The sequence below is a fragment of the Athene cunicularia genome, assembly GCF_003259725.1.
Source record: "Athene cunicularia isolate RWA chromosome 18 unlocalized genomic scaffold, athCun1 chr18_part1, whole genome shotgun sequence".
Classification (NCBI taxonomy): domain Eukaryota; kingdom Metazoa; phylum Chordata; class Aves; order Strigiformes; family Strigidae; genus Athene; species Athene cunicularia.
In genome coordinates this window covers 9,268,429-9,281,266 of record NW_020799123.1, presented here as the reverse complement: position 1 = coordinate 9,281,266, position 12,838 = coordinate 9,268,429, and the positions used below count along the sequence as shown (strand labels likewise).

The following is a 12,838-nucleotide window of genomic DNA, read 5'->3' as shown; positions in this document are numbered from 1 at the left end:
AAAGTTGTTAAAGCTCTGCGGGGCGCGGCCGGGTTTGCCCCGCTCGCTGACTTCGCTTTCCCGCAGGGCTGTCCTGAGGAAGGCCTCAGCTCTGGAGTACAAAATACAGCGGAGAGCACTTCGGAAGGAGGATTTTATTAATTACATTCAGGTAGGTTTTACTGTTCAGCTGAGCGTGTTAGCTCACGTCGTAGGTGCAGCTCAGTTAGAAGTGAAGTCGTTTTGTGGTGATGTACATGGCTGCTTCGCGAGGTCTCTCCTCACCTGGTCCCTACTGCTCACTTGTGTTGTGCTGGCATGGGCTCGTTATTGACACACTAGAGCACGCAGCATAGCCGCGAGTTGGTGCCTGCGTTTAGGATGGGAGAGTCTTCTTGTGCCTTTCCTATAGTTTTTCTCTCTCCAGGGATGCAGAGACCCCAGTTCCCTGATGTGCTGTGCAAATTCTAGTTAAGTGTAATAATTTTTTTGTGGTGCTAGAAGTTTGGCTTGTGCATTATTATTCTAGGAATACTGGATGCTAATGAATCAAGTCTGAAATATGTGCAATATAAATACTCAAGGTTAATTTCATTTTGCCTTAGAAATGTAGTGATCCAGCCAGAAAAATGAAAAAAAGATCCAGCCAGAAAAATGCTGTTTTCCTGGATGTAATTTTTATTGTTCACATCATTAGCTATAAAAAACTTGATTTGTATTTTTTTCTTTTGCTGTTATGTGTCTCCTCATTTTTTTAAAAATGTTTTTTTCTCCCCATTCTAGTATGAAATTAATTTGCTGGAGCTGATCAAGAAAAGAAGAGCAGTAAGTTTGTCAGTTATTTAGAATGCAAAATACTTTATGCCAGATTTTCTATTACAGTAATTTTTTTTTTTCTCCAAGCGCATTGGATATTCATTTAAGAAGGATGAAATTGAGAACTCTATTTTACACAGAGTCCACAGTCTCTTCAACCGTGCTACAGGGAAATGGAAAGTAAGTTTGTTTATTTGTACTGATAGGTTGCAAAATGCCCTTTTGGTATGTAAAAATATCTAGATATTGCCACAAAATATATGCAATAATACAGAAGAATGTAGTAGGAAAACTAAGTGGACATTTGGTCTTGCAGTTAGCAGTAGTCTAGATGGTTTTTGTATACAAACAGTATTTTGTCCTTTCACAGTCATTAATCCTCAGTTGTATAGAGCCACGTATTGCGCTGTGAGTTTGGTCTGCCTGTTTGGAACTTTCGGCTGCTTTAGGAAAATATATCTAATGGTAAAACCTAAATGAGGCACCTCGGGAACCATTACAGTGAGGTCTCTGTTGATTTCAGTTTAACAGATTTGTCTGTGAGGGTGCATCTTGAGATAGGAGGGTTGGTTTTCTTTGCATGTTTTGCAGGAATTTGAAGGTCTGGGACAGAAAAAGGAGAACTTTGAGATTCAGAATTCTTTCTCTCTGCATGCCAAGTCATTTTACCAAGGGCATATTGTTTACTTGTCAATGTCCAAGTGATTTTTGTGCTTGCCTTATTGTAAGGTTGATTCTCTTCCACCTTGCATTTCTAACAGGAAGATGTCCAGCTTTGGCTTTCACATGTTGCATTTTGCAAGCAGTGGGTGAGTTTTAAAAATGCTAATCTTAATCTGTGTTAAGATACTGGACAGGTGTTTAATCAGGCATCTGGAGTTTGTGTTACAAGACAGGGGTACAAACTTTACTGTCACATGCTGTAATACTGAAATAATTTTGATAGTATTGGACCTGCCTGGGATTTTCACGGATGTATCCCAAGTGTAAAATTTGACTCAAAATGAATTGGTATGAAATCTGATGCTTACAGGTGGCAAAGGTAAGGCTAATTATATAATTTGGTTTGGGAGAATCATAATGTTGGTTATACCTTCTCTGGAATGAATGGATCACCTGTCTGAGCTGTGATTTTTGTTCCAAACATTTCTTATAGTGGCTATGCTGAAAAATACAATTTGGCAGTTCTGTACTTTGTAAGCTTACCTCTGCAACTCTTCACATTATTATTAGCATTCAGTTATTGTCTTTCCTGTAAGGAAGAAGGTGACCTTGTAATAGTAATGCAAATGGCTAAATTAAAAAATACAGTCTTTACCTCAAAAGTGGTCAGAGACTATGGGTTTGTCACTTAGGTAACATTAGCTATGTAGTTCAGAGAGGTTTGAGTTAACTATGTTAATCTAATCTGGTAACATTTAAAATCTGGTTAGTATTGAACAAATATGAGAAACTTTCTACTGAAGATAAAGTAGCAGAGAAGTGTCTTTTCCAGTACAATTGCATTACAACTTGTAAGTTTTAATAATGTAACTTTGGTGCATGTAGTTCACTTTGGTACTAGAGTGGGTAAACCAAAACTTCTTCTTTCACAGAATGCAAAACATCAGCTTAGTAAGGTGTTTTCTACCATGTTGGCCATTCATTCCAATAAACCAGGTAAATAAAACCATGGTGAGTGCTGTGTTAATGACTCAGTATAGGTTATATAGTGTTGGTTTAAGTTCTTCTAGATCTCAGTTTAAGCTATTGGGGTAAAAGTTCCTACTCTCTTTTCTTTGCCTTGCTGCTGCTTCAGAGAGAAGGGCTCTGACAGGGATTGTGCTGAGCAACCAAAAGGTGATGTGAAGTGGGTGTCCCCATGGTCTGAATGACCATTTCCCAGGTAGTCTGGGACCAGGTAGATGTTTTGGAGGTAGATGATGTTGAACACTTGCAGCTGCATTTTGGCTTTTGAAGACATCATTGTAGAGCATTGGATCTGTAGCTGTATCAGATTAAACTTCCTGGATCTGCTTGGTTTTTAGTCCTTTAACTTGGTTGTACCTGGGAGATAATCAGTCTTATTCCATTGCTGAGATTATGGATTATGTTGGGGTGGATACACTGAACAAAACCAGCCTGTTCATCTTGGAGAGTAGCTTCAGAATAAGTTCTCATGACCAGCTGCTTGCTTTAACCTTAATTTACTTGTATCATCTGTTGCAGCACTGTGGATTATGGCAGCAAAATGGGAAATGGAGACACAGCTCTCATCAGAAAGTGCTAGGCACTTGTTCCTTCGTGCTTTGCGCTTCCATCCAGAGTGCTCAAAGCTTTATCAAGAAGTGAGTTCCTGGTTTTCTTCTATGACCAGTTGTTTGATCAATCAGACCAAATCAATCCAGCATATTTCCCACATCAGCATGAGAAGACTGGAAAAAAGTTTGGTAGCATTTTTCAGTTGTTTAGTAAATCCTGTGTTTATGTAGGTTTTTACACTGTTTATAGAGAACTGTCAGAATCCCTTTCTGAAGTACTGCAAACTCTGCTAGGAGATAGTTGTCTGAATTAGATCTGGTGTCCCTAGCCTTTGCCTAGGGAACATGGTTTTGTTTGAGAGAACTAGACTTTGACTAGAAAGTGGCAATTTCTGCATGTGGGAAATTTCTGAGTAAATATGTAGGGCAGATAGCTATATGCACAAACCTTTAAAAACCAAGGACATATGTGGGATGTTGACACAAGTCCTGATTTGCAGCTCCTCAAATAGAGCTTGTTTTACCATATTTGTGGACTTTGATGTTTTATGATTTATCCCCATCCCCACAATAATTTCAGTTTATTCTCTCTTGCAGTATTTCAGAATGGAACTGATGCATGCTGAAAAACAAAGGAAAGAAAAGAAGGAATTTGAACAAGCAAAGATGGACTTGGTAGGTCAGCTAAACGAAGAGATATTATTTGCGTGCATAATGCATCGTTTCAAAGGATCTGTATTAATGGTGTGTTCAAGAACAGCTTAGAGGAAGTTTTTCTTTATGTCCTGTGCCTGTGTTAAGCTTTTTCAAGTGTTGGCTGGTGCTCAGCAAAAATATTTCATACATTGATTTTTCTTTATGTTGTAAAGTCTTTTGTTACATCCCTCAGTTTGAAAGTTAATAGTAATTTCTGGAAAGGAATAGTTAAACTTACTATCACTTATTTCTTTATAGTTGATAAGCAAATTAGATAACGATAGATTTGGATGAAGAAAAACATGAATATTTTATTCTGATATGTTTTTCACATTTGCAAGAATGGTAGCTGAGAAAGGAAAATAATTTTTTCAACGATGTTATGGTTGATATTGCAGGGGGAATTCAATTATTCCGAAGAAATTCTCAATGGGGAAATGGCTCGCATAATCTACAGGGATGCAGCTCAGAAAATTAAAGGTGATTTAACATTTCTTGTTGTTTACTGAACATTAGGTCACAACTAATTGGCTAGCACTAGTGCTGAAGTAAGAATTCAGACTAGTAACAAAATAGGTTAGATCATTTTAAATTAACCAGGCTTGGTAAAATTCACCCATTTTATTGAAAGAACTGGGTAAAATAATTGCAAAGTAGTAGCAGATATATTTGAGAAACAATGATAGATGGGGATATTTTGGAAGACAGTTGGCAAAATATAACAACAATGTTGAAAAGGAAAGGGACATTAGAGGAAATTACAGAAGGAGTTGGCTTAATTTAAATTCCTGGATAAATAGTGGAATAAATAGGCATAAAAATAATTTGTAAGCACCTAAATATGAGGTAATAGCTGACAGGGATTTGTAATGAACTAATGTCATGTCAGTTGACATCCTCAAAGGTAAATTATGGAGATAGAAGATGGATGGATACAATTCATTGATGTATACTGTGCAGCTTTAGAGAGGTCTGTCCCAGACCTCCACAGGAGCCTTCTGTGTTTTCATTGCAAAGTCAAATGAAGGAGTAGAGGAGGTGCTGATAAAATTTGCAAGTGGAACCTAGCTGGAAGGTTCTGTAAGCATGTCAGGACAGGACTAGTTTATCACTTTGGAGTCTGGAGTGTCCTGCCTCTCCTGGCCTTTTTTGTCTAACTGGGTAACATGAACACATGAAGAATATAGTCAGGCAGCCAACATTCTAATATGGCTTATATAGGTGAAACCCTGAGATTTACAGAAAAGAAAAGCATATCTATCTAGACATGTAAATGTTATCTGTGTTTTGACAAAAGCTTGCACAGATAGAGAAATGCAGTGTGCAATGGGTATAATACTCCACTTGATGTTTTTTTTTTCTCCTCTTGAAATGTAGGTGTTGAGTTCCATCTGGCTGTGCTTTCTATTGCAAAGCTCTTTGATTTTACCCAAGATCTGCAAAAAGAAATTCTTGAAAGGTGAGGTGTGGCTTTGTGCTGGGTGTTTTTATTATTTTGTTTTGTTTTTTTAAGAAACATGTTCTTAGAACTTGTCTGATTTATAGTGAGTTGACAGGTTAACAACTAAAGGCAGTTCCTCTAGGGAAATAGAATGTTAAGGCCTATGGGAAATCCTTTAAGAAAAACAAAATATGAGGCAAGCATGTTCGTTAGAAAAGGATCTAACTTTAGAAAAGGCTTTTAGAAGCTGCTAAGAAAAACTTAGTTGTTGCTGAATAATTTCTACACTCAGTTTCTGTAAGTTTACTGTAGGAACTGTGGATTTTTCTAGTGTACTTTGGTTCTTTTTGCATCTTTAGTTTGTCCAGTAGTTCCTCTCTCAAAAGAAAGATCTTGAAACCTTCCTGTCTAGTTCATGCTATTACTGGAGAATATCCATATTAAATAAAAAAAACAAAATAGACTAATATTTTTGTCTTTCTCTTGTGAAATAGTAAAATGTTTTTTTCTCTGGCACTTCATTACTTAGAAATCAAGTACATTTCTCTACTAGTATAACAACTCTTCTAAACATACCCGCAGGAGAATGATGGTTGGGAGTATTACAGATATGGCATGTTTAGTTTGCAGACCAAGTATGCTGATGATCCTCTTATGTGGGACTACATGGCCCGTCGTGAGCTGGAGCTGGGGTCCCTGCAGTCCACAGAACCCACCACAAAACAGATGAAAGTATCTGAAATGACCCAGAGAGAGGAACGATGCTGTGCAGTCTTTGAAGAGGCTGTGGGGGCAGTTCCGACAGGTGAAAAGTTCTGCCTGCATTTAACCATCATTTTTTCCTGATACCTTGACATACTGTGTACTGTGAAAGCTTTGAAATAGGTGTTGACAGGCTCTACCATACCTAAAAGAAGGCAAGCCATTTTTAGATGCTACTATGGGGGGGGTGTTATTTTATGGGTTTATGGTTATTTTCCAATGGATTTATATTCTTGAAGGAGCTGCTTAACTGAAAGTGCTTTTTGTTGTTTGCTTTTATTAATGTAATTTAATGAGGAGAATAGAAGCCCACAGATTAATAGAACTTTGGGAGTTGGAAATAGAAAAAGTTTCCTAAATCAAGGAAACCTGTAGAACTCGGGTGTATTGCTGGTTAACTGTGAGTAAGCAATGCTTTTGAGTTGCCAGTGGAATGGATATCCAGCTTCAACATCTGGCATTTCCCTTACTCCCAAAGGAGGCTCTCAAGGGACTATCTGTGGAGTGGACTCAAACTTGCTGTTTATATAGCCTTTGAAGACAAGGATTTTCTTGACTGCTTGTGAGTGTCCTCGCTCACGCAGGGCCATTGAAAACTACAGGCAAAGGGTACACAGAGCAATTGTGACAGTGTGTGCTGAAGGCTCAGTTGAATTAAGAGCTTAGTGCTCTTTAGAGTTAGTGGCTGCAGCTTACACTGGGAAGCCATTTTAAAATGTTAATGTTCTAAGTGTAGGGCCTCTGTTAGAATACAACATTTTAAAATGAAGTTGGCTTTAACACTCGAGCGCTTGGATTCTCTGTATTCCTTAAAGACAAGTATTTGTGCTTACTCTTGTGATTCTCTAAAGTGTGATGTTATGCCTTTGATTCTACAGAAGACATGTGGAAATGCTACATCACTTTTTGCTTAGAGAGATGTAAGAGGAAAACCAACAGTGAAGAATTAAAGCAAAAGGTAAAAGCCCATTAGGAAATTATAGTAATAAATCATCCCAGCTTTTACTGACTTTTGTAATCTATCAAACAAGGAGCAAATATATTTTGGCATTTTATCAGAAATACTTACCTGCAACCATCATTAAAAATCATTTAGCCCCCATCTGAGGGGATCACTTTTAAATTTACATGGGCCTGCCTGAACATGAATAACTTGGGCATAAACCAGCCTTGTCAGTAAAGTATGGTGACCAATCTTGGATGAGAGGTTAATGTTTGCTGACAGTCCTGCAAACCTGTTCATCCTTGTTCAAATAAAAGGATGAATTAAAATGACTATTGCAAATAAATCTCAAGTAAAAATTGGTGCTGGCACATGGGCACCTTAATTATGTATCTATGCTTGGGTGTGACTCAGTGAATTAAGTAATCATCCTGTGCAGCTTGCTTCCTGTTTAATACAGTAAAAGAACATTACTGTGTTATTCTTTTGCTCTTTGAGGAAGAAGTATAATTCAGATGCTCAGATTTCCTGTTTATCTTGGAATGTATGCAGGTACCTAAAGGATTAGATACATAACTTTTACTGAATTTCAGTGACATGTTGATACACTAATCTACAGCACTTTGTAATGCTGGGATCTGGTATATGCAGGTATAATGTTATTTTCTTTATGTTTTCTTCTCTGTTGGTTCTAGAGGCTGCAGAGGACACTGAGTGTGTTCAACAAAGCCCATGAGTCCAGTTTGCTGCCTGAAGCTCTCTACAAGCAATGGGTAAGAGTTGACACAGAAACACAGGTTGTGAGATGGCTGTGAGACTGTCCTGCATTGCTTGCATGCCTGTCTTTACCATTTTGAGTAAAGGTGGGCAATATTGTGTTCAAGATATTACAAAGGTATTGTTTTAACAAGGTATTACAAATCTCTTGTGGTGATTAGTTCTGTCTGTTGGGTTTTAGCTTCAACTATTACTGGAGTCCAACCTCTTTGAGAAGGCTATGGAGGTGGCAGAAGCTGCAACGGAACGCTTCAGCCTGTCAGTGGAAACGTGGCAGATGAGGCTGCAGGTGCTGATCCAACTGAAGAGTGATAGTGTGACCCAGTGTTTTGAAGAAGCTGTTAAGCACGTGAAATCTAAGGTCTGTGCTGTTTTTTTGGACTTGCACGCTAGTCTTGGGCTGGAAAACTGATACTTATTTGAGGTAGTGGGTTTTTTTCCTTCACAAGACATTCAAAGTCCTGAAATGTTTTTATGGTCAAAAATAAGAACTTGACATTTCACATGCACATTGCATTCCAAAGCATTGGGGAATTGTAAATTCATTTCAAATTCACACCTATAAAATCTGCTCGCAGATGATGTTTTGCATACTTTGTGGCAGTCAGCTGGTATTCTTTGTGTCTTGCTTGAAAAATGTGTTTCCTTTTCTTCGCTGTTCTGAGATATTTGTGTGTGTGGTATTTGAGGCCTTGAGTTAGCTATGTACTCTCTCACTGTTCAATTTCAAACCCTGGGCACAAGGAGTGAGGAGAGCAAACAAGGAGGTGATTGTTTCTTTCCTCCTTGTTCTTGGAAGTTACCTTTGTACTGCAGTGTTTGGTGATGCAGAAGTACTTGTCTCTCATCTGTGCCAACCTGTCTTGCAGCTGTCCAGCTAAGTAGTATTTGTCCTTTAAGTGAGGAAGGAAACATGAAGTGATTTCGGTGTGCAGTCCAAAGTTGTCTAAGAGCTATGTCTAAAGGATGTTTTTTACAGCATCTGTAATACAGAACCTGGTGGATGTGTTGCTGTCAGTTTCTATAAATCAGAGTCGCTGTATTTCAGTCATTTGATTTATCTGTTTACTTTGTAGGGCACTTTGCCATTATGGGCCCTCTGGGTGGAATGGAGTGAAGGCACAAACAGCAAGGAAGACACAGATGCTCTCTACCAGGTACTTAACTAATAGAAACCGATTTTTGATGACAGTGTGTAAATACACGGGAACAGTGCACATGGATGGAATGTGTAGCAAATGCTTTACACTGCAGTTCCTTCATGGGCGTGTTGATATCAAAGGATTTCAAGTAAAACTCTGTTACCAAAAATCAATTGGATGTAGGCTCATGCACAAATGTCCCCATGCTTCTAAGACATCTTGATGTTTGTAAGCACAACCAATGATGGACTCTTCTTTTACTTCACAGTCTAGAAATTGTGCTCTATTTTCAGATGTCTGTCTGAAGATGGAAAAGAGAATTTTTCAATCTGTGTGAAAAGAACTTTGTTAAAGAAAACTCAAGATGAAAACTGGGCTTTTAATCTCACTGTAAATTCCTTAAATAGTTTAGGGCAAAACATTTTCTCTTTGCCTACAATGTTGGGTTTTGGGGTGGTTTTTCTCCATATTTACAACATAAAGCACGTATTTCAGGTGGAAGCTTGAATTCAGTTGTTTGTAGAGCATTGTGAAACCCTCTGCATGAACGATATTAGGGAAATGCCAATGGCCAGCTGTAGGGACTATTGGAGAAGGCATGTATTTTAGGTTACAACCTAAATACAATATTTTAATGTGAAAAGTATTGGATGTGTTATCTACTAGATGATCTCCAAGGTCCTTTCCAACCTAGATGATTCTGTAATGCAGTCTTTCAGACATCATTTGTGATGCTTTTGTCCAGTATTTTTTCTCACTTATGAGATCTGCTTTATGTCAGGTACCTAATTAGGGAAAAGGTACTATTTGGTTTCTTCTCCCTTGTTGCCTTTTAATTGTAAATTATGTGGTTTGTTTGTTTGTGTTTGGTTTTTTTTTCTCTTTTAATCTTGCAGAGATCCTTATGTGCCACAACTCCTGCTGAATCTGTGACTATGAAAGAAATGTATCTTGACTGGACTTACAGAATTGGTGGTTATAAGAAAGTTAAAAGAGTCTTTACCAGGTGACAAATAAAACCTTCAAACCTGATTGTTCTAGGGCGCATATCAAAAAGGCTTGACTTCTAAAGTTACTTATGTTTTTACTTCAGCCTGTGTGAAAATCGTCCATTTTCACTTGACTTCTTCAGGAAGATGATCCAAATAGAAAAGGAGCAAGTAAGTTGTTGAATATCCAATTAGTGCCTTGTATTTGCAAAATAGATTTCTAACTTTGGATTTAAATAGGAAACAGAGGGCTTATGAGTAGTGTCATTAGTTTGTGCTCTGTTCATATTTGTCTTTTAAAGTTGATTCATAGCATGTAATACAAAAACAAGTTCCATGGTAACTAATCTTTGGCAGTGTGCATGTGTGCGTGTAATTACCATGACTCTTTTTCTTTGTAAGAATGTAATCAAGCTGCAGATTCACTTCTGTACAAAATAAATGGCCTTTTAATACCTTCCTTTGTTAGGAATCCTGCAAAATGCTTCATCTGAGAGAATACTATGAACGTGCTTTGAGAGAGTTTGGTTCAACAGATTCTGGTAAGAGGATTTTATTTATTTATTCATTCATTCAGTGCTGCCTCTTTTATTTCCATCCATTTCAAAAGGTAACTGTTTGTTCTGCCCTTGTGATTGCTGTCATGCAGAGTGGAACTTACTTTTTTCTGTGGCATTAAGTGCAGAACACTCTGCAGTGACCCTTCACTTTCAGTCCAGGGTTGTTGTGCACAGTGGGATGGCTTCTGGACTACTAGCAAGTAAGGTTTTGACACTGGCCTAAGAGATGCACATCCCCTTTAATTTGAATTTGCAGACAGTATGGAGGTGTTTATGATCAAGATTTCTTCAGAATTCCTTTTGAGAAAGTAAACAGCTCAATTATTGCTACATTACTTAAGACATCACTGTTCTAGCTGGGAATAGAATCCAGGCTTTGGGTCCTCAAGGGCAGGTGGTTGTAGTTTAACAAAGTAAACCTCATTGTGTTAACATCAAGGAACCTTACAAAAGTAGAGTTTCTATGGTTAGGTTTGGTATGTTTGTTAAGTAATATTTAATAAAAATCTAACCGGAATTTCTATTTTTCTTTTAAAGATCTCTGGCTGGATTATATCAAAGAGGAGCTAAGTCATCCCCAAGGCAAACCAGAAAACTGTGGGAGCATTCACTGGCGAGCTATGAAGATGTTGCAGGGAGACCTGGTGGAAGAGTTTATTTCCAAATACACTTTACTGCAAACTGGACATTTATGAAAAACTATAAATAGTTAAAATAGTCAAAGTGCACACTTTTTTTAAACTTTTGTATAAAGGTAAATATGTTTCTGGATCTTATTAAAGTGTACCTTCTTTACATCCTTGCATATGTGAAAAAGAGTAATCATCTGCCCTATTGCAGTTGTTTCTAGTGTTGCTTCTGCCAGGGGCAAGTTCAAGTGCACAGTTAGAGGAGAAAGCAAAGGTGTTTCTGAGTGTTCTTCACTTAGACTTATGAGAGTAAACTCTTCCTCCTGCCTGAATGTTCAGATGGAATAGTCATAATATATCAGCTTTTACACTGTGGAAAGCTAGTATTACAGCACCTAAATGCAAAAAACCCCTCCATGGAAATCACCTGTGGGAGACCTTTGTATCTTACTATACTACTGAATAATGAAAAGTGAAATACTGGAGAAATAATTTGTAAAATTATGGTATTTATCGTTTCCTAGTCTTGAAGTCATCTGTAATCCTCTTCAAAAACACCAACTTCTCTGCCTGCCTCACTCATGTTTGTATCCGAAGCTCTAATTCTGAGAGTGACTGAAGTGTTGAGATCTGGGTATTGAAGTGTTGAGATACGGGTAATAGTTGTTGGAGACAGTGGTGTCCTTGGCTGTTTATAGAGCCACATTTTCCTGTGTCAAACCTGTTAAATCAGCATAAATGCTATTCTCAGACCAAGAGAGCATGCCTAAGCAAAATATAGGAACATGCAGCAGTAGTTCCTTTATCTAATTTCCCAGTGACTGGGTGGTGCTATGACAATACAGAAAAATAGTTGCTTAAGATTTTTTTGCACAAGTAGAAACTGCACCTTCTGTGAAGAACTTCCCCCAACTTCTGAATATCTGGAAACAAGATTTGGAGCAATAGCCTGTTAAATTGCTCCTTCTGTGACATCTGAAGTACATCCTACTTTGCCTTTCCCAAGCTTTTAGCCAGGCCGTCTTTGATCTTCCCACTAGTTCTCAGCTGTCTTGCACCTGGTGTCATGCTTTCCCCCCATAACTGTTCCTCTCTGCCCTTTGTTATGTTAGTTCCCTCCCCTGAATTGTTCATCTTGCTGCTGGTATTACACAACAAAGCTTTTAAGCACAAAATTTAGGTTTGGGAGATTTTGTTTTGGGTTTTTTTTGTTTTGTTTTTCTGAGTCCAGCAAAGCTCATGACCACCACTTTGAAGTGGGCCCTTTTTCTTTACCTGTCCTGGTTCATTGCAGAATTTTGCCACTCTGCCTGCAGCACCTGTTTCTAGAGCCCCATCCCGGTCTGTTTGGCACAGGTGCTTCCCATCTCTTAATGCTTTCTCTGAGCATGCTTCTAGCACAAGCTCTGAAGGAGATGGTTATCTTTTGGCAAGATTAAAAAGCTGGAGAGCCTGGAGAGGTATTGATATTTTATTTACAACTTTGAGTGCAAATGTGTTTTCTTACTCTCTTGACTGTATTTCTCCACCTTTTTTCCTAGTTGTTTTAACTGCTTGTTTCTGCCCTCGTCTCGGATTGTTATTCTTTCTCACTAGACACAGTTTTCAGTAGCAACTGATGAAGTTAGGCGTTCGAAAATCAGAGACGGCGGGGGTCTGGCAGGTTGGGAGGGACGCGGGAGCTCGCACCGAGGCCGAAGGGAGAGACGCTGCCGCTCGCCATGCGGGCGCCTCCTTTCCAGCCGCTTTCACGACCGGTGTCGTGCCGAGCTCCGAGGCACAACCAGCCCGTCCAGCGGCCGCCCTTCCTCGGAGCCTGCCGGTGCCCTCGGGGCCGGGCGGCCGGAGCAGCGTCTCCTCACGG

The 12,838-nt window shown here is 38.8% G+C and overlaps 2 protein-coding genes across 2 annotated transcripts in view; both read left to right on the top strand.

The window, feature by feature from the left end:
• Positions 1-34: 34 nt before the first annotated feature.
• Positions 35-11,164, top strand: UTP6 (UTP6, small subunit processome component; the record flags this gene model as incomplete). The annotated part of the gene is made up of 18 exons (XM_026861297.1): positions 35-151; positions 763-804; positions 883-975; positions 1,557-1,604; positions 2,391-2,454; positions 3,004-3,122; positions 3,633-3,710; positions 4,130-4,211; positions 5,109-5,190; positions 5,796-5,977; positions 6,813-6,892; positions 7,573-7,650; positions 7,836-8,015; positions 8,731-8,811; positions 9,693-9,802; positions 9,890-9,956; positions 10,255-10,327; positions 10,883-11,164. Coding segments are annotated over 18 exons (1,734 nt in total), but the record flags the coding sequence as incomplete, so codon positions are not given.
• Positions 11,165-12,351: 1,187 nt separating this feature from the next.
• Positions 12,352-12,838, top strand: part of COPRS (coordinator of PRMT5 and differentiation stimulator) — a 6,344-nt gene continuing 5,857 nt past the window's right edge. Inside the window, exon 1 of the mRNA XM_026861206.1 lies at positions 12,352-12,434. The gene's annotated coding sequence lies outside the window, so the exon portion shown is untranslated. The remainder of the gene's footprint in view (positions 12,435-12,838) is intronic.